The sequence below is a fragment of the Ostrinia furnacalis genome, unplaced genomic scaffold (genome assembly GCF_004193835.3).
Source record: "Ostrinia furnacalis isolate ACB-3 unplaced genomic scaffold, ASM419383v2 OfSCF6703, whole genome shotgun sequence".
NCBI lineage: Eukaryota > Metazoa > Arthropoda > Insecta > Lepidoptera > Crambidae > Ostrinia > Ostrinia furnacalis.
Window position 1 is genome coordinate 181,993 of NW_021136942.1, and position 23,290 is coordinate 205,282.

General features: G+C 36.4%; 1 protein-coding gene across 1 annotated transcript in view; it reads right to left on the reverse strand.

Annotated features, from left to right (window-relative positions):
* The window catches only part of LOC114362754 (oxysterol-binding protein-related protein 2), a 35,487-nt gene extending 32,828 nt beyond the window's left edge, over window positions 1-2,659 (reverse strand). The window contains exon 1 of the mRNA XM_028318271.1: window positions 2,440-2,659. Coding sequence (XP_028174072.1) covers window positions 2,440-2,474 — 35 coding nt within the window. The 5' untranslated portion in view covers window positions 2,475-2,659. The remainder of the gene's footprint in view (window positions 1-2,439) is intronic.
* Window positions 2,660-23,290: the final 20,631 nt, after the last annotated feature.

The window sequence follows — 23,290 nt, forward strand, 5'->3', positions numbered from 1 at the left end:
AATTAATTTTGTATTTTCTTGCTTCGTCATTGCAGTAGGCCTACAACTGCCTTCACAGCCTCGCTTTAAACTAAAATATGCGTCTGAACTGAATTAAATTTTTAAAGCTGCAAACTTATTTAAACACACTACAACTTTAATATTACACATACACGGTACTGCTGAGCTGCTAAAACACTAGTGAAATTCGCTTATAACTTTACACACGGCACAGAAGATTGCATTTTCTTTGTATACTTGTACACTAGTGTCTAATTTGAATTATTGAAGACTAAATTAAGATACTAATGACTAACATTGATCGTGGTCTTATTTTACAAGAAATAATATAACTAATTTTGAGCCTATTCTGAATATAAAATATGCTGACTTTATAATAAAGTTGTAATAATTAACACGGCCAAAGTTTAATTAAAACACGTTTAGAGCCATTCTAAAAGTTCTACCCACAATTATATTCCCAGTATTAGGTTTCTGGAGAAACGCCTGAATAATGGATTAGAATTGTAGCAGCGTGGGAGTCCTACGAATTCAAGGCAAATGCTCTCGAATTCCCTATTAAAATTTTAAGAAATATTTCCAGACATATTTCAATAATAATTTCACAGACAAGTAATGAACCACTAAAGTTTTGAAGCAAAGAAATTTAAAGTGCCTATTTGATCAACCAAATCTTCCTAATTACAAATGAATGGCTTTTAATAAAAAAAATATTGCGAGGCAAATTAAATGAAAAGCAATATTTCACACGGAATCAGAACACAATAATAATAAATTCGAGTAATGTTAATAAGTAGAGCAATATCTGAACTTGAGTTTCTGGAGAAATTTTTCAGCAAATAAATAATTGTGGACTTTCCAATTGTGCGACAGATGTCGCGACTCTCGGCATTTGCATCGTCTTAATTCAGCTCTGAAAGAAAATTAATTTAAGAATCTGAATGTAAGAAATATTGTAACAATAACAAAGCTACGTTTGTTCTTCCATATATGCCCAGAGGCACGAAAACGACCAAATGGTACAAGTTCTCTTGCGATGCCTTTAAAAGAAACTGTAAATATGCCAAATTACATAAAAAACTGAGATTAAAATAGTTTTGGGCATATGAAAAGTTAAGTGAAACCTTTTCCGTTACTATTATTAGTTTTCGAATAACATTTTTGGCAACGGCTCTACTCTGAAATTTTCGGTGCGCAAGTCACGTTTAGGGAAGCCTTAGTTTGTATTTCACGTGCTACAAAAGCAATGATCCAAAAATAGATTCTCCATCATTGGGTCGGATTGCGATACCTCATTAACCCGGCTTTCCGCTGTCTCTCACCTACGGACGTGTGATTATAATAAACTAGAAATATCTAGTGGAATACCAGAAATGAACCTATTTTATTACATCTGTAGGTGGTTGTTTACTGTTCTTTTAAATAATAAATAATCTAGTCTAACAGAAAAGAACCACAAGATGAACCAACAATAACCTCATAAAGGTAGCAAGAAGCAAGAAGGCACTGGATTCAGGCCGCTACAACCGGTGAATATGGAGGCCTATGTTCAGCAATGGACGTTCTGTGGCTGAAAAAATGATGATGATGAACCACAGAAAAGTTTTATTTGCCAAAATCCATAGCTAAATTAGCTTTAGATAGTAACTATGGGAGACAAGCAGTGTACTAACAATATCCACTAGGATAGCTATCGTTATTTAGTTTGGTAGGTACAATTATTATTACACAAAATAAGCCAAGTGAGAACTAACAACTTGTCTAGCAGGGAAAAGCTAGTCAGGACAAGTTTGATCGCAGATAGGCGGTATTTTCACATCTCATTAGGCAGAGCACCCTCGGCTTTGTCTCTCTGGGACACGTAATTAAAACTTCGCCTGTGTTCGACATCACAACAGCAGTAATGAAGGCGATAGAATAATGTGGTACCCTCATTTAATTTTCATGGACTCCTTTGTTTCTTTAGAATGGTATTGTGTTTGTATATTCGCGAATTTTATCGTACATTTTGTACCTGTATCGTTCAACCTGTATTTGTCAACATGTCTGTGAACACTTCTTGAAGACTTACGATACTCGGGAGACGGGATATATTATTGAAGATTGGGAGTTCAAATTCCGTCATCTGCTGAACTAAGTATTAAGGAGAGGTTAGAACTAGTATTAGTAATTTGAGAAAAACGAATTACCTACTAATAAATTTTCATCATCATCATCATCATTTCTGCCACAGGATGCAAGCCGCTACCAACCGGGCAATACCCATATGGAAAGCATTGGGGGGAGGCCTATGTTCAGCAGAGAAAGTCCTGTGGCTGAAATATTCTTAATAACAGAAAAATACCTGTTATACCAAATTACCTGTATTCCCAGAGAAAGAAAATCATCTAAGTATAATCATAAAAATATAGAAGTACAGTTAAAAATTAGAACATTTACCTGAATGTAAAAATCTGGTCGGCATTATCTTCCATCTTACACCTCCACTCCTCCGGCGCAGATCCTTCGCGCCTCCCCACTCGTGGCGGCTTCCGAACTGTTCCGAATATTCCCGAAGTGAGCCCGAACGAATGTCTGATTACACTAGTTTACACTTCTGTGTGCGATATTACTTTACTATTTGGTTTCCATCCTCTTCATATGTTACGGCTAGGAAAATAAACGGTTTCTTATGAGAAAGTGTTAATATAAAATTAACTGAAACGATTGTCCAATTTTGCCCGACCTCCTCTACAAAATCAAAACTGGGTTGAAAACACAAGCTGAGTTTAAACTGTTACTGTATATGCAAATGTGTGCCTATTTCTTTTTGTTTTTGTTATACTTTGCTCAATCCTCTCTGCTTATTCAAAGATTGCATTAAATTCCGTACGATCCTAATATTTGATAAAGCAAAATAACCAATTTGTTTGCCAATATGATTAAACGAATCTCGGTTCCCAACTCAATTCCGAATTCGCTTAATCCACCATCCCACATGTTGACAAAGTTATATCAGCGTTGTTGACAGCAATAATAATCACACGATTATTCTTGTCACTAACGGGGGATTACCCAGTCCAGTTGTCCATTCAATTATGCCCCAGATTTGTTAGAGCGAAAGTGTATTAAATATGTGATTAATTTATCAATGGAAAATATTTATAAAAGCATTCGGGATTTTGCATCAAATAAATTATTTTGTAAAACATTTTACTTATTAACTTCATAGAACACCTTCATTTGACTCTATCTCACATACCCAAAGTTACACACGTAGACAGAATCAAAGTCAAAATAAATTCGTAGTACACAAAGTAAATAATTTAATCAGTCAATTTAAGTAACTTTTAATCAATACGTCCTTATTATTTATGTACACACGACAGCACATCAGGCTACCCATTTTTGTTGCAATCTCGCCCCTATTACAACTGCACAAGAACCCGCAGTGGTTACGTTGACGTGCCGTACCTAATGTGACCCAATTTGCCCTGGTCCACTCCCACAAATGAAATAGCGCCCAAATGCGAGCTAAAACTGTGTCCTCTGATTGGACGGACATGCTCATCCAATCGCAATTTACACGGAATATTATCCGAAGCGAGAGCTTTATTCGACATCTGTCAACAGAATCTGCCGCGCCTGTACTAGCTTTTAAGCTCAGTTGACTTACGGAGTATACAAAATACCTACTTGAAAATTAGTTTAAACCTCAGTTGGCCAACAGCATTCAAATTACTAGAAAAGTCTAGTTTACTTATATCTGCAGTTAGGTAGAGCAGTTGACCGGTAGCAAAGGTCGGAGGTGCAAGTGCCTTCTGAGGAATCAGATTTTTTCAATTGAAAAAACATAATTTTTATTTGCTAAGAATATCGCCTACAGAGCTCTACTTTAAAAAAAAATACATAAAGAATGAATCAGGATAGTTTTGATTGATAGTTTCTGTGACCAATGTCATACTTATCGAAAATAAACGCAGGCAATGCCGTGTGTACTGTGTAGAATCTTGAAGGCCTAGGTAGGCTGCGCTGCTGGTGAAAATCCAGCTAGGTAGAGTGACGACTTGCGAAATCGCTGTCAGAAGCTACTACAAGCCGAAAGCCGAAGACTCAAAGTCCAGCATTGGACTGCTCTAGGCTGAACGTGATGATTTTGTGTAATGACAGCAAGAAATAACGTTAAGATTTTTCATTGGGAACATTACATCCAATAGATAATATTTTTTTCTCGTTTCAATTATTTTAGAGTAGGTAGGTAACTAGGTACCATTACATTGGAATAATATCTTTAGCGCAATATAATTGAGCCTTCCAGGCTGTTTCCATTTCATTACAAAAGTTTGTTCCTGTAATAGCCGCACGAATGTTTGAGTTACCCATAAATCGTGTAGGCAGTAGATGAATAAATTACAACGAATTACCTAAGTAAACGTTTGTCTACAATGTGGCTTTTTGATGAGTTCTGCTAAGCTTGATTTACAAGTAGGTACTACTTAAATTCAACATGGTAAATGTATTATGTTATTTCCAAGAGATACCTACTACCTATTATACTATCTGTGCTACTACCCTATTAGCCAGAATGTGTATTGTGTGTGTAGATACAGGCGACTCTGTAGATATAGTTTTGTAAACAAATGTTATTAAATTTATCAATCAACGAATGATGAATTTTAATTTCTGTGACGGGTCTGGTTATGTACCTACCTATATCCGTTAAGCTAGCACCCATAACACAAGCATATTAATTGCTTACTTTGGAGCTAGATAGCGCTCTGTGTGAAATTGTCCAAAGATTTTTATTATTATTATTTATTATTGATAATATCAATCAACCGCATTGTCAGTTTACGGGATTATTGAAACCTCTCATTACCACCACTACTGCATAGGATGTAAAGATCCTGGATAGGTGCTAATGTAAGTACGCAGTAGGTAGTAAATGAAATAAAGTTGTCAGCGAATAAAGTTATTCCAGAGGACGATACTTACTTAGTTAGCGTTAAACATTTCTACCCCAACGCATGGTATCTAACATACTTGTCGACTGTTTCGGATATGTTACACAGTATAAACAAAACACAGTAGGTCTACTTTTAGTAAAGCTGGTCACAGCCCGTTAGTTAAAGTGACGTAGGACTAGGAACATCCACAAGACCGTGTGTGCGAAATCATAAAATTAATAGTAAACTGACAGTTTTTTGGATATACGTCAGCTCAACTAGTCAGTTAACCTGATGTCAAGCATAACATAATCTGGTTGTGTTTTAATTCGCAGTGTAGTTGTGTATCTAGATCCTAGCTATCCTAGAGTTACGTTTATAAAAATAAATGTGAGATAAAACAGCACTTTTTAGATTGCATGTAACTCCTGGTTGCGTAATGTAGAGATGACCTACTGCACCAATTTACACTATGTACATGTTATTATTCAGTAGCCGTCCAGCATACTTAACCGCCTCCCCAGAGCCCAGGAAACCCCCCACCCACTACACGGGTAAGGATAACTTAGTTGAGCAAGAAATGTTGACGCCGGAATAAAGAAGAAATGGAGAACTGGTTTTTATATACTGTACCTTGAGGTAATATTACGTGTTAATATAAATTATTTATGTAGTGGTGAGTTGACTGTATTTTATTTAGTTTGAGCATTTTTCTGATTTATTTCAGTTTTTATAATGTCTACATAGATGTCATAGTAGGGCGGGTCACTATTGATTCAGACTATTGTTAATGTATTTCGATCATTTGACATTTCTTTCACTCGTTGACCTTTTGATGGCTATTTTTAAATAGACCGATTCTCTTTAAGTTTTCTTTTACTTACATGTGGACACAATACTTAATGTAGAGAAACCACATCAAGTAGGTACCTAATCTTAATGTTTAATACTCGAAATTTTTAGACACACTAAGTAGAAAATCACTTTTTGTAGTTTTATTTTTTATGAACTGAGGTTTCAGATGTTATGTGATGCCATTAGCGACATGGAAATAATTTATAAATGCTGATTCATGAAATCGTTTATAACCTCAGTAACCAACCCGACTTAAGGAGAATTTCAATTACTAAGCAGATTATTAACTAACATGGATTTACACCTGAAAGAATAGCAGGTAACGTTTTTATCCTTCAGCGTACCAGGATATTTCCTGGCTTAACCGTGCGTCTGCCATCAATAACTCCCGGAACCAGCAGCCAGCAATGATTGACGAGTGAACCTGGCAGACTACCCTCACTAAACCGCTGGCAGCGCGCCAACTGACCCAGACCGGTCGATACGGCCGGCGGCTCCGGCATTGTACGGTTGACAGGTGAAAATACACATTATACACAAAATATGTCGGTAACTTCGTCATCTTTAATATTGTATGTATTTTGAAGCTGAATTTTCAGGAGACAACAAGATCAAAATGTTATAAAATAACTGACAGTCTAATTGTGTTAATGTTTACCCTACTGTACTCTTGATAGAAATCCTTCTAAAGTTTTTAGATAGACTATATAGGAAAATATTAATGTTTTTAACTTTCAGCAGCCAAATAAGGAATGTTTCAGAATAGTGGAGATTTTACGACTATGTTTTTTAGAAGCAGTGGCTAAGTAGGTAACATGGTATAAATACAATAACTTTCAGTTACAGTAAGATCTACTTGTTAGTAGATACGAGGGAATGAATTACATTGAATAATAAAAACTCTACAAACACAGAATTTCGAACAATAACTCGCTAACATTCTCCAGTACATAAATCATTTTTGATCATCATTTATCATTTCTACGAATTACTATGTTATAACACATAAAACTCTTATGAAAAATATAATAAATCATACCTGACAGTTAATGTACCTACTAATAGGTACACACAGTATAAAGTCTGCTAATACCTACCATTTACATGTTAATAAAAGATAAATTACTATGAATAGTGCTGTGGAGGTGTACTCAAGTCAGTTCATATTATGTAAGTAACATTTATTCAAGTTCAATTCAAGTTATGTTTATCTGAGACATTAACCTGTGTATTGGGACGAGTACGTACAAGAGCCGAGCTTGAAAAGGATTTGAATTCGAATAACACGCACCTACGGCTTTTAAATTCATTTAATAAAATATAAAATTGTCAATCCTTTTTTATGATTTCAGCAAACATTTCGTCCAATCACAGACGGCTTGTCCCATTCTGTCGGACACCAGGCTTTACGAAATCAATGATAATTCTATTGTAGCAAAAGGGCGTCCCTTGTCAATCCCTGGCTTGACTGTTTTGATGACCTTGAGACCCTTAAGTCTACGAGGTATGGACCTAATACAATAAAGGTCGCGAAAGGTTACAATAATCTACCAAATGAAAAAGAAATTGTATCAACCCTTTTGGGTGACTACCATTTATAACTTTACAGTGAATGAAAAGTTGAAACTTTTCAGAACATGTTTTTCCGTACTCTGTACAAACTGGAACTGAAAGAGCTGAAGTCTCGCGACGAAATGTAGAGTCAATGTGATTATTAGGCCTAGTTATTTCTATTATTTTCTCAATAATATTAATCTATACTTATAATAAATCTGTAGAGAGGTCAATTCTGTACATGAAATATATTTTCAAAATAACTACCAGGGGGTGATTAGTGATCGATACTGATGCCAAAAATGCAATCAGTAAATTTTTTGTCTGTCTGTCTGTCCGTCTGTACCTATGTTCCTTATAGAAACAAAAACTACTCGACGGATTTTAACGAAACTTGGTACAGTTATTCTTCATACTCCTGGGCAGGTTATAGTATACTTAGGAATTCCCACGGGAACAGGAATTAGCGGGAAGATCCTTTTGTATTTAAAATCTAAACCGCTTAAGTTAGACGCTTGAAATTTGGCATGTAGGTACCTTAGTAAACTTAAAGCTTAGTTACAACAAGTGATTCTCGAAATTCCCACGGAAACGGGAATTAGCGGGAAAATTCTTTTGTATGAAAAATCTAAACGGCTTAAGTTAGACGCTTGAAATTTGGCATGCAGGTACCTTAGTAAACTTTAAGCTTAGTTACAACAGGATATTGCAAAATTCCCACGGGAACGGGAGTTCGCGGGAAAAATCATTTGTATGAAAAAATCTAAACCGCGTTCTTACGCGGTAAAATGGGATCCACGCGTACGAAGTCGCAGGCGGCTAGTCACTAATAAAAAGACTGCGAATGGTTGTGGTCATTTTTGGGAGAGGCTTTGTTCAGCAGTGGACAAAAGAAGACAAGACTCAAATACTCATCACATTAGTAAGTGAAACCTTCTGTACCTCTAGTAGGAAAAACTTTCGAGTTCGTTTCGTTGCGTATTCAAAGTGTCATCGAAAAATTTTGTATGAAAAATTAAACAGCGCCCCCTATATTATAGCCGCCCTAGGGGGCGCTGTTTAATTTTTCATGCAAAATTTTTCGATGACACTTTGAATACGCAACGAAACGAACTCGAAAGTTTTTCCTACTAGAGGTACTGAAAAGTTATTAAAATCTAGACTTTTTGATACCTCATAGTTTAGTGTTCAAATTGAATAACTTGTTTTAGCTATGACGAATAAATGCAATAGAATTGAAATACTGAGCAGAAAATATTGATAAAGTACTAGTTTGCCAGTCTGTCGTGTAGCATTGCAGTAAAAATAATGCAGAGTGAAGGAAAGTTCAATGCAGAATATGGCAAGGACTAGATTTTAGTAGAGTTATTTAGGAAAGGCTTAGGAAAGGCTAGAATTTCATGTTTCGTGATGAGACTTAATTTAAAAAAAAATACCTTAACAATTTATCATAATTCGAGGCCATTTTGTCGCCTACGTTTTTCCACGAGGCAAAAAGTGGCTTAAAATTTTCACTTTTTTAGTGTTGGATTATCTGAATAGAAAAGCTGTTTTAAAAGAAAACTCGACAGAAAAACTTTTTTTTATAGTAAAAAGTCAGTTTAGTAAGCGTTACTGCAAAAGTTTAAAACTAAAAATAAATAATTTTGATCCACGTCTCTTTATTGAGCCATTTGAAAATATGGGGTTGATAACCTCTTTTCAGAGTAAAGCTTTTATCCAAGTATTTCGGTTCAGAAATAAAGCTTCAGCTGAAAGTCGAAAGCACATCAAGCTGTACATTTTTGTTGGAATCTAGCATTTATATTATAACACAACTACTTAAGTTGATACGGTGTTTACTTTTTTGTTTACCTACTAGATTGATTATGTAAAGTGTAATTTCAAAACGGAATTTGCTTAGCTGGAGTTACAAACGTATAATTTAATCTTATTCCAGTCAATTCCAGTATTTAATTTTTATTACTAGAGTTCCTTTTTAGTACTAACTGTATTAATGTGATTAATCAGCGTTTACCTACCTACGAGTATTAAATGAACCCATTGGCGTTGTGTCATGGCGTGATTTACAGACATTTATTGGGCCGAAACTGAGTGATTTGGGCCGATGCCATTTATATTGGGCCTAGAATATATCTTGCCAAATCGGGAATTAGTCTAGCCACATTTTGATCGTGATTAAAGACGGTTGCCTATAGTTAAGTTTAAACGGATTGTTTATTAGAAACTGACAGATTTATTTCTATGTTAATATATTTATACTTCTCATTCGCTCGCTTTTTAAAATTATATTCGTGTTAAATCTGTGCAAAACCTTGTTAAAATTATTTCTCTTAACAAACTTAAAACTAAATTGCACATTTGCCCTGGCGTAAATTAAGCTGTTCTAATTCGTGGTTAAGCTAGCGGTAGCCTTGTCAGAATTTTGTCTTGTCAGTAAGGCTACACAATTTTCCTGCAAAAAAGATTAACTACCCACCGTTAAGTTGAGCACAGCTACAGCGAAAAAAAACATAAATAGAACCTCTTTCTTCTTTCTTAATCTGTTATAAATATTATAGGTACTTTTATTGTGTAGTTACTTAAGTATTAGTTAGTAAGAACTACTAATACGTCGTTTTTTCAATGTATTGAAATGTTTTCAGTTGAACCTTACTGAAGCACATGAATGTTTTGGTAAAGTTTAGCTCTACGTTAACATTTTTATTAAATAAAATGTAAGCTTTGGGTCTGAAAAACATAATTAGCATAGTCATTTCAACCACATCAGCATCACAAACAAGACCGCATAGCACAGGTTTACATAACTGTCCTTTGAAAACACGCAAATGAGCCAAATTAAAAACATTTCGAGCGAAAACATTTAAGAGGAACGACAAACGCGAAGCTCTCAAAGAACTGGAATTACTTTCAAGTTCGAATTAGAATACTGTGCGAAATAACGGTTCATTTCTTTTGATTTATTTTTTAACAAGAGAAATAGGTATGGAACGAATCGCTCAAAAACGTTTTCATAAAACAGTTGTTTAAACATTGATTTTAAGTAATAATAAGTTCGAGTTTAAAAATGAAGTTAAGAGTCTAAAAGTAGCGTTTTTCGGTTTACATTTTCCCAAGATCCACGATATACTCGTACGTAGATACATAGTTCTAAAATGTCTGGTTGGGTATTACATTAGCACATAAGGCTTATACATGTTTGCTGTAAAATAGCTCCTATAACAACTACATAAGATATCCCAGTGTTTGTCTTGAAATGATATCGTCTGTACGTAGATACAAGTCCATCCATCTTGTTAACTACCTCTCAAGCTGTCGCGACGTCGAGAAATACACTGGCATTTACTCAAATATACCCTTTCTTTTACCCTCTGAAAGTGATAGGTGATACCTAAAGTTGCTGTTTGGTTCTTTTGACTGAGACTCCAAATATCATCCAAGTCTTAGTGATAAAATTGAATGTTTTCTATCTTGTATCAATACAAGTATCAAACAATAACATATTATCATAAAGTTATTTTCTAAATGTAGATCTGATAAGAAGAATTTATAGATTTAATAACTGAGAAGTTCAGTAAGAAAAGACCTTTAGTTACTGAAGTACTGAACTGTACTGAAAAATACAGCGGAAACTTTGGTTTCCAACATATTCTGAAAACTACAAATTATTCTCATTTCTCAAAGCTGGAAAGTGGCATTGAGGAATATTAAAATATTTCATTTCCCAGAACATCAAAATTGACGTTATTTCTAGGAATAAGTTTTTCCTCATTTTCTCTAGAGAACCATTAGGATAAATTTCTTCTCGATTACTGGGATTTTTCAGCAAATCATTAACAGAAAACGAGGTCAAACTACATAGATGACCTTTGACACCCCTGAAGACCTTTAAAAACGAGGGTAGTGCTCGTCAATGACGCTAGTACTTCTCAATAATGGAAAACGAGACGAGAATCTTTAATTTGTTGTACGGTGAAAAAAATATTCCATATAATGTGGCATAGAGAAAATGAGAGCTATTATGAATACGTGCTCGCGTTTTCAATTGACTCAGAATCTGCGCGGAAAACAAAAACCATTAGTATAATAGACTATTACGTAGTTAAGAGCTAAACTCAAAGAGGGTATACTTTTTATTTGAGCGTACAAAATGGCATGACAATATTGGAAGATCATCTAATTAGGTGCATGGTTTAACAAAATCCGTGACGTCACAAAAATATCGTTGTAGTTAAGGAATTTTACACGTTTTCTTCCAAATGTTCACAAGCGAAAGCCCTCCCTTGCGGACTTTAATAAAAATTTAAATAAACAACTTGAAAAAATCGACCTGCCTAAGACGCGAATCGAACCCACAACCTTTTGCTGCGCTCGCGCTCTTCCAACTAAGCTACTTACTTAGACACTTATTTTAACAAAATTGATGCGCTTCTACCTTTTTTTTGAAGATTAATTTTAAAGACGCTTAAACTGTTTATTTAAAAAGGATTATCAAATTCTCCTCTCCACGTGTCCCACAACTTCTGGAGCTGACCTGACCTTCCTAAACAAACGAAATAATCTTAAAATAATCCACCCGACCGTACTGCGACCTTGGGAAGGGCTTTGGAGACCCGACGTTTAGACTCACGTTGTTCTTTAAGTAGGGATTTAACTTTACGGGCCAACAGGCACCAGGTGTTGGGATCTCGTCCCAGTATCAATAATTCATCGAAGATTTTCTCTTTTATTTGAATTTTGCCAAAGTATTTGACATACAATAAACCCTGAGCTCGCGTTCTGTACCTCTAGCATGAACAAATTTCGTCTTCGAATCGTTTGCGTAGTCAACCTTCGAATTAAACGATAACGTGACAATTTTGATTCTCAAAATAAGTTTCATTCAATCATTTCTCATACTAAGTTCACTTTGCGACATGTTCACATGTTGTAGTTTTCGTACTAAATCTTTTGATGGCGATTCGAGCACGCAAACGATTTGAACTCGAAAGTTTTTCGTGCTAGCCATACTGTAGTTTAGTTGGACTTCGAAAGAGATCCAGGCTTCTTTAGGTAAATGGTGGTCTTCAGGCAGAACAATATCGCCATAATAAAGTTGATATGCTAGCGACTCTACATAAATTGGATTTGTTAGACAACAATACCTTTATTCACTCTCTCAATCTCAGAAACGTCGTCGTAAAAAGTTCGGTAAAAGAATTTCAATATACGAGTAATAATCGAGACCATCCGTCTATGTCACTTATGCCATTATTGAAGGGCGAGACCGATAAAGTTAGCTAGAATATTTTTACATGAATACGATTTTATGCGAGAAAGAAATATTTTACTGAAATGAAAAAACCGTTCCTTAAAATTGTGCGTGCGTGTCACGTGTAAGTAGCGATTTGCTCCAAAATAACACTTATAATTTTTTAACAAAATGTACTTTAATAATAATACCTAATGATCACATCTCTATCCAATGACAATTAAAACTATAATGGTAGGGTAGGATTGGTGGGCATTATGCCATCAATAACGCATAGTACCATTAAATTAGATAAACCTGTTGTAAGTACCCATATCAAAGATCAGTCTTGTTTATATCCCAAACGATATAAGTTTAATACTTAGGTATGTGTCCAAAGGAATTTCCTTGCCTATATTATGTGCTAAGTAATCTCCCCTACTTTATGAATAATATTCAACTGGAAAAACCGCATTAACGAAAGCTCTAGATGGCTCTCATTTCTCGAGGGGCTCAAGTTTGACCCTGTATAAATTATGACCTACAGCTCAAGTCGAGATTTCCATCTTGAGTGAGCGCGATGTTAAGATTAGATGAGTGTTGGTGGAATATTCTACCGTTATTTTTGTTGCTACAGACGTCTGAAAAGTATATTATTAACTATGTAATCTCATTATCAGCCTCCCCCAATCCATAATTACTATGCCTAATCTATTTAGGATTTATTACTGGAAAATCTATAGCATGTTTCAGTAAATAAACATTGTCTAATATCAATTACTGCAGTTGTTTCTTCATTACATAAGTTAGGTCCAAATGAAAGATTCTATTGAAGTTGCCAAGGTTCTATAGGAAGATTAAAACCCGGACTAGAGTTAAGTAGAAACTGTTTCCACCCCAAATTTACTTACCTAACTTCACTAATGTAAAAAAGTATAACTAAAATTCTTTTCTAATCCAAACATTTGTACCGGAGAGACGACATGTAATTCTTTTGTTTTCCTCATTTCCCCTTCGAACAACATAATCCCACAAACGGTAATAACTACGTGATAATTCCCTTTAGCGTTTTGTGATTTTGGGTGTTACCCGAAAACCGATAAACGTTACTCTATTTCCTTTGCCAAGAATATCGAAGTTTCTGAAGACGATTGTGTTCCACAACGCGAATGCGAACGAATAAAAGGCGAAATAAAATTTGATTGAGCGAAATAAAATAGCGTCATTTGGGAAATGGGAGAGCGAGTCTTGTACCTATATACCGACTTTACATCTTATGTAACAATCTGGAGGGTAATACATTCCGAGTGAGTTGTGGGAGGGAATCATGTTCGCGCAGATATTATGATGGTTTATAACCCTCACTGCTTGTATCTTATGTAGGTACTAGTATATCTGTGTAGAGTTAGATGTGTGGTAGTTAAATAAATAATTTGATTTAGTAAGGTTGGAATCCAACCGCAGGCCTCAGGTGCACAGACACAGACAAGACCGCAGCGACAATGCCCCTGAATCTGGACGAAGATTCATCAATTTCATTATCATCATCATCAGAACATGTAGTCTCCATCCACTGCAGAAACCTCTCTATACACTGGCTAGACTGAGCTGCCTGCCGGGCTGGATGGATGCGCGCCGTGACAAATTCTTACCGACAATTAAACGACAAATGTATGGACTTATCGCGTAAAATCGATAAAATGGCGTGATTAACGCTTTTTCGCGGCGCGCATCCTAGGCCTACAGGTGTTCGCATATCTGTCGCTATTGAAGAGTGGTAGCCCTATTCTACTCTAACAAATCACACAACCACACGAAATCATTATCCCGACTTATTAAGTCAGTAGAGCGTGCCTCCGAATTCAGTAGCAAAATATAATATCTATTTGCTCCCTGCGGCAAGTTAAGTCACGCTCGGCCCGAAATACATTAGCGTAATAAAACGGCTATTATTCAAATAGAGCTAGACGATGGAACAAAAGAGAACGGCACTTAATTTGGAAGCTACGAGTAACTCCACGGTTTCGCCAGATTTAATACTGGAGCAAGAATAACCACAAAGGGGACAAGGGGCCGTCCATAAATTACGTCATCGATTTTTTCAGATTTTAGACCCCCCCCCCCCTACAATCATCCTATCGTCATTTCTTAATGACCCCCCCCCCTTCTCCCAAAATTGACGTCATTACCAGTTTGACAAAATTAAAACATTGCAGAATTGAGAAAAATANGCGACGTCGAGAAATACACTGGCATTTACTCAAATATACCCTTTTCTTTTACCCTCTGAAATTGTTTTAGGTGATGCCTAAAGTTGCTGTTTGGCTCTTTTGTAAATATTTAACAAAATTCACCGAAAAGGTTTTTTACTAACTGGGACTCAAACCGTCACAAAATATCATCCCAGTCTTAGTGATAAAATTGAATGTTTTCTATCTTGTGTCAATTCAAGTATCAAACAATAGCATACCTAAGTATTATCCTCAGATCATAGAACCCTTCTATGATCTGAGGTATTATCATAAAGTTATTTTCTAAAGAATTTATAGATTTCATAACTGAGAAGTTCAGTAAGAAAAGACCTTTAGTTACTGAAGTACTGAACTGTACTGAAAAATACAGCGGAAACTTGGGTTTCCAACATATTCTGAAAACTACAAATTATTCTCATTTCTCAAAGCTGGAAAGTGGCATTGAGGAATATTAAAATATTTCATTTCCCAGAACATCAAAATTGACGTTATTTCTAGGAATAAGTTTTTCCTCATTTTCTCTAGAGAACCATTAGGATAAATTTCTTCTCGATTACTGGGATTTTTCAGCAAATCATTAACAGAAAACGAGGTCAAACTAGATGACCTTTGACACCCCTGAAGACCTTTAAAAACGAGGGTAGTGTTCGTCAATGACGCTAGTACTTCTCAATAATGGAAAACGAGACGAGAATCTTTAATTTGTTGTACGGTGAAAAAAATATTCCATATAATGTGGCATAGAGAAAATGAGAGCTATTATGAATACGTGCTCGCGTTTTCAATTGACTCACAATCTGCGCGGAAAACAAAAACCATTAGTATAATAGACTATTATGTAGTTCAGAGCTAAACTCAAAGGGGGTATACTTTTTATATGAGTATGCAAAATGGCATTGGAGGATCATCTAATTAAGTGCATGGCTTAACAAAGTACGTGACGTCAGAAAAACTTCGTTGTAGTTAAAAGGCTTTATTTTAAACGTTTTCTTAAAAATGTTCACAAGCGAAAGCCCTCCCTTGCGGACTTTAATAAAATTTTAAATAAACAACTTGAAAAAATCGAACTGCCTAAGACGCGAATCGAACTGCCAAAGACGCAAATCGAACCCATAACTTTCGCTTGCCGGGTGACTGTTCTTCCAACTGAGCTACTAAGTCACTACCTACTTCAACAAAATTGATGCGCTTCTACATTTTTTTTAGGATTAATTTTAAAAACGCTTAAACTGTTTATTTAAAAAGGATTATCAAATTCTCCTCTCCACGTGTTCCACAACTGCTGGACCTGACCTGACCTTCCTAAACAAACGAAATAATCTTAAAATAATCCACCCGACCGTACTGTGACCTTGGGAAGGGCTTAGGAGACCCGACATTTAGACTCACGTTGTTCTTTAAGTAGGGATTTAACTTTATGGGCCAACAGGCACCAGGTGTTGGGATCCCGTCTCTGTATCAATAATTCATCGAAGATTTTGTCTTTTATTTGAATTTTGCCAAAGTATTTGACATACAATAAACCCAGAGCTCGCGTTCTGTACCTCTAGCATGAACAAATTTCGTCTTCGAATCGTTTGCGTAGTCAACCTTCGAATTAAACGATAACGTGACAATTTTGATTCTCAAAATAAGTTTCATTCAACCATTTCTCATACTAAGTTCACTTTGCGACACGTTCACAAGGGCGCTGTTGTAGTTTTCGTACTAAATCTTTTGATGGCGATTTGAGCACGCAAACGATTTGAACTCGAAAGTTTTTCGTGCTAGCCATACTGTAGTTTAGTTGGACTTCGAAAGAGTTCCAGGCTTCTTTAGGTAAATGGTGGTCGTCAGGCAGAACAATGTCGCCATAATAAAGTTGATATGCTAGCGACTCTACATAAATTGGATTTGTTAGACAACAATACCTTTATTCACTCTCTCAATCTCAGAAACGTCGTCGTAAAAAGTTCGGTAAAAGAATTTCAATATACGAGTAATAATCGAGACCATCCGTCTATGTCACTTATGCCATTATTGAAGGGCGAGACCGATAAAGTTAGCTACTAGAATATTATTACATGAAGACGATTTTATACGAGAAAGAAATATTTTACTGAAATGAAAAAATCTTTCCTAAAAATTGTGCGTGCGACACGTGTAAGTAGCGATTTGCTCCAAAATCACACTTATTTATTGTTAACGAAATGTACTTTAATAATAATAATGATCATATCTCTCCAACGAGAAAACTATATTGGTAGGCATTATGCCATCAATAACTCATAGGACCATTAAATAAATTAAAACTGTTATAACTAAGTAGGTACCCATATTAAAGATCAGTAATTTATTTTAGATATATCTCAAACGATATAAGTTTAACACTTAGGTATGTGTCCAAAGGAATTTCCTTGCCTATACCTATTTATGTAATCTTCCTCTACTTTATGAATATTTAACTGGAAAAACCGCATTAACGAAAGCTCTAGATGGCTCTCATTTCTCGAGGGGTTGAAGCTTGACCCTGTATAAATTATGACACTAAGTACAGCTCAAGTCGGGATTTTCATCTTGAGTGAGCGCGATGTTAAGATTAGATGAGTGTTGATGGAATAAGTATTCTACCGTTATTATTGTTGCTACAGAATCTCTAAGGTAAGTATCAAATAATCCTGCCTACTAATCCTACTAATATTATAAATGCGAAAGTTTGTATGGATGTCTGGATGTGAACATGTTTGTTACTCTTTCACGCAAAAACCACTGAACGGATTTTGATGAAACTTTACAGTATTATTGTTTATAACCCAGAATACATATTATAGGCTATAATTTATGACTATCTGTGAGAAACTAAATTTGACGCGGGTGAAGCCGCGGGCATAAGCTATTCATACATTTAAAAGCTTCTATTCATTCATATTAATTTAGGTAGCAGTTGCCAACTACGTACTTCTTGAAAGAAAATGAATAGAGTGAAAACTTCTATTCGAAACATCTGTGTACCGGAGACGACATGTAATTATTTTGTTTTCCTAATTTCCCCTTCGAACAACATAATCCCACAAACGGTAATAACTACGTGATAATTCCCTTTAGCGTTTGGTGATTTTGGGTATTACCCGAAAACCGATAAACGTTACTCTATTTCCTTTGCCAAGAATATCGAAGTTTCTGAAGACGATTGTGTTCCACAACGCGAAGCGAACGAATAAAAGGCGAAATAAAATTTGATTGAGCGAAATAAAATAGCGTCATTTGGGAAATGGGAGAGCGAGTCTTGTACCTATATACCGACTTTACATCTTATGTAACAATCTGGAGGGTAATACATTCCGAGTGAGTTGTGGGAGGGAATCATGTTCCCGCAGATTTTATGATGGTTTATAACCCTCACTGCTTGTATCTTATGTAGGTACTAGTATATCTGTGTAGAGTTAGATGTGTGGTAGTTAAATAAATAATTTGATTTAGTAAGGTTGGAATCCAACCGCAGGCCTCAGGTGCACAGACACAGACAAGACCGCAGCGACAATTCCCCTGAATCTGGACGAAGATTCATCAATTTCATTATCATCATCATCAGAACATGTAGTCTCCATCCACTGCAGAAACAGAGCACGATCCTCTCTATACACTGGCTAGACTGAGCTGCCTGCCGGGCTGGATGGATGCGCGCCGTGACAAATTCTTACCGACAATTAAACGACAAATGTATGGACTTATCGCGTGAAATCGACTAGGCCTACAGGTGTTCGCATATCTGTCGCTATTGAAGAGTGGTAGCCCTATTCTACTCTAACAAATCACACTACCACACGAAATCATTATCCCGACTTATTAAGTCAGTAGAGCGTGCCTCCGCATTCAGTAGCAAAATATAATATCTATTTGCTCCCTGCGGCAAGTTAAGTCACGCTCGCCCCGAAATACATTAGCGTAATAAAACGGCTATTATTCAAATAGAGCTAGACGATGGAACAAAAGAGAACGGCACTTAATTTGGAAGCTACGAGTAACTCCACGGTTTCGCCAGATTTAATACTGGAGCAAGAATAACCACAAAGGGGACAAGTAAGTAGCGCCAGAAAAATAACTCTCACTTTAACCCAATTTTGAGCCAAAGAATCAATGTTTTCCTAAAAAGGAGGCAAAATATTTTTTTGACCACCTGAAGTTTCGTAATTTCTTGCATTTCAAAGAGCTCCAAAATGTCAAAGCTTTTAAAAAGAGTACAATTGAAACTCAGTAAAAACTCAGAGTGACTCAACTTGATTGTGGAAGAGCTATGGAACGTTAAGGTTTTTTGAAAAGGGGACAAGACTTTTTTTGCGGACTAGACTAGACTGTTGTATAAAATTGTTGCTTGGTAGTGGAAGTAGACACGTGTAGATCTCTAATATGTCGAAGGTGTATTAAGCTTTGAATGCAATTCAAGCTCTTATAACAAAACTTTAAGATAATTATCATAATAGCCAACCTTAATTTCTTCCTTCGTAATTAAGTATATTATTGAGTCTACAAAGCTTTAGTTCAAGGCAAACTTATAAACAAGAAATTGCTGATCAAACTCCTTTCTTAATTCTCCCCACTAATCCTAAGTTTCACCCCCCATCTATTAAGTAAACCTACGAGTACGTTCTCGTATTTCGCTCGTGCTATTACTGAGTCACGTTGACTTTCACAAGTTGGTTGAATAAGCTGAAGTTTAACTTTGGATCTACCTACTACGTAGAAAGTTTATAATGAAACGATGTACCTACCTACCTTTGTTAGCTAATTAACTAACTATTTTATACTTTAACTTGATGCTATATTTTGTGCTGTAAATGCTGCGCAATTCATGCATAATCATGAAGCTAAGTTACCTAGAAGCTAAATTGCATATCGTCCCTATAGATCCAGTTCTTATTATTACAATCACGAAAGTAATATGTCTACCTACTGAAAAAGTATAACCAAAGCTAAGATAAACTAAGTTACAAGTATAAAGGTCCAAAAGTGCGCATCTGTTAGTACATGGTACATGGGACTAATTTTGGTCAACTGTTTTTACAGAAAGTAGTCATAATTTATAGATAGGGATGTCATTGGTCCGCAGCAAGCAGAGCATACGCATCAAGCTTCGGCAATACCGAACATTCTAGATAGGATAGCAATCTGAATGCAAATGGCCGACCAGTCGGCAACATTCGTTAATTTGGAACTGGATGGATACACACGATGTCAGCTTGCAGAGTGCCTTCTAGAGAGCCGTATTGTAGCAAATATAAGGCAAATCGATCTGCTGCGACGCCGAGGATCGGGTTCACTGGTCGAGAAACGACTGGAAAGGTTTTGGAATTCAAAAAGGATCAATTGGTATTTGGTACACTACAAGACAAAGCAACGGGTGAAAATCTTCAGAGTGAAATCTGCCTGATGGACAGCCTTTGGACCATTTTGTAGCCAAATTCAGACAGCCTGATAGCATGTGATTGCTTGAAGCTTTAAGTCATGGATAAAAGGAATTATTAAAGGTTCTCGCTGGTATAACGAGTTTTATACCTACTACTGACTGTGTTGATGATAAACATACATAACCACAGTAGATATCTTACTATGATACCTACATCCAGAGTGATTGATTTGAAAGCCTGCGGGGCGTGTTATGACGGGCTATTGTGTGGGCAACAGTTCTGTGTATTCAAGCTCAACCAATATGAGTAAAATGAAAAACCTTTGAAGCTTATCAGATACGTTTTCTTTTTTGCTGGGCTATAATAGCCAGTTGCCAGCCAGCTGGACTATGGATACTAGACAATACTACACATTACTTAATGCCTGGATCAATTCTGAACAAGTAAAAACCTTAAATCAACAAAATGAATCCGAGAAAGCTGCAACTTACTTAACCTAGGCAAAAGTATGTTTGGAATGTTTGGATCTATAAAGTGAATAAATTATACACGTGAGGCTGGAGACCAATGCCTGCTCCTTCGTAAATGGTCAAAAACCGTCCTACTAGAGCAGAATATTCGATTGGTCTGACAATCAGCCAAGTCAAAAAATAAATTATTGAATAAAGTCCAATATTCTTTGAATTTTATCAATTACGTGCCAAACTGTCCATGGAAACGTCTGAAAACTCAAATATTAACGTCACGTTTTAACAATTTAAGTCTAATTATGGTGTAAATCACGCTACGCCAACGTTTGAGCCGAACGCGATCGAAAGTGACTCACCATTCATGTCGTCTGAACCGAACGAATAAGAAAACTGCAGTAATTTTTAACTCTTTACTAAACCTTATATTTTATTCGTATTACATAACCAGAGAAATAATGTTATGTAGGTTTGAGTATACTGCGTTTGTTTCTTGAACTAATTTATACCTGTAGCCTACGTAAACTACATAACGGATTTTGCGGTATCAGCAGGTGTTACGGCACCGTAATACTTGTTGAAATATATGACAGGATTTGTCTCTATCCCCGGTATCAACGCTAATATCTTTTATACGTCTTATGAGTCTTTATCCCACTTGGAAAAAGCCTTCTTGCAGCTTTTCCAATATTATTATTTCTGGAAGTTTCGAATGTTTAGATTTTTTTTTGTAAATATGGAATTGATTTTTACCGACCGAGAAGATTGAGCAAAGTATTTGTGCTGTATTAAGTGAGTGTAATATCAATTTCATCATAACAGTGGAGGAGAGACATCTACAGTTCACAACTGTGCCGAAAATGCATAGCTACAAACCAGATCAGTCTGATTGCGATCAAGTTACTCCATATGCATTTATTGGTGTCTGTAGCCATGTTTCGTATTTGAACAGTCGTGTGTGATGCCAGTGAAAGCAATTATGTAATCCGGTCCACTCACGATTAGATCGGGCTTTTCATGTGTGGGCGAGACGCGGGCGCTACGCAGACGTGTGGTCGCGGCGACGGCTGCGGCGCAACTGGCGGGCGGCCGAGACCGAGCGACGCTGCCCCTTCCCCTCCATCCCGCGCCGCCGCAAAAAGGCAAGTTGGCGCCCAACGTGGTTTCAAACGTTAACGCGAGGTTTGAGGATTACACCAATTACATGTTGTTGGGATGGTCCGATGGAAATTTCCGTTAGTGCCACTCGTATTTTAATTGAGTTACGTGAGAGCTTAACCTTTTAGATTTTTCATTTTACGCGTCCTGATTTTTGATTGCCGGGATTTGTACGGAATTAGGTTTTAAATACAGCCTTTTTAGAAATATATCACATTGTTTTATTAATGTTTTAATACATTTTTTATTGTGACATTTGAATAAAACATCGACGGCAGTGAAACAGGTCTTGATCTCTAATTTCCGGTGCGGATCTATTGAACGCGTGATGAAGATCACCAAATCACCAATTACTTTTAGTATCTTCATTTTTCCCACAAAGGAAAAGATTCACAGATTTTGATTTTTCACAGGCTTCGCAAACATAGTCTGAGTAAATAGCTATATGTCACCGTTCAATCTGTAGGTTTACTCATAGTCGCTCTCCTATACAGGGTTTAAGTCCACATAAGTTTATAAATCCGCACCGTATTTACTCGTAGATTAGCTCACGTATTCAGAGCACGCGCCGTGTGTCACGTAAGCAGGTCACTTAAAGGAGACTAGAACGCGTATTTACTAAGTTGAACCTTTCAAGGGTCACACACACCCTGTATTATGAACGTGGAATCTAGGCGGTTCCATATTCAAAGCGTATGAAATATTAAATTCGGGTTTAATAATTCGACAGCACATCAAACTACATAATTTTGTTGCAACATCACACCTATTACAACTTACATAAGGCTTAGAACTGAGTGGCAAGTTGAACGCAACATGCGAAATGTTATCGAATTTGGGGCCAAATAGTTTTCACATCACGAAAAAATTTATATTGACAAAACTAAAATCAGTATCTACAAAATAAATGACGAACATCGAAAATAATAAAAACAAAAAATAAATTAAAATGCATTTATTTATACATAAACGAAATTAAAGTCAAATTCTACTTACAATATGTTTGTAATAATGGCAAATGTCCGTCACAACCATACAACTGGGAACTCGCCTTTCTCTTATTATAACTCCAATACGCATATCTTATACGTTTTGTTCGCATACTGTGTCCATATTGTATCCCTTGTTAAACAGAGAACTGGCCCAAAAGAAGGAAAAAATTTAAGGCGTGGTCATTCAGCGTCAAATTTAATAGTTCGTGACACCCAAAAGCATGAGTAACCTCATCTAGCCGTGTAGCATGTAATATATCAGATACTGCGTCAAGTGAGTACATAGGCACGAGCCCGCTGCGAGCTGCTCGCGCGTGGTTCGCAGGGAGATCGTAGCGACCCGCCGAGTGGCGGTATTCACTGCGAGCACAAAGGCGGCTCGCAGTAGGATTCAGGAGCTCGCAGCCAGATACGCGATGACCGTGGACGAGCCGTACTCTCTTGGAAGGTTGGTAACGTTACATGCTACGTTA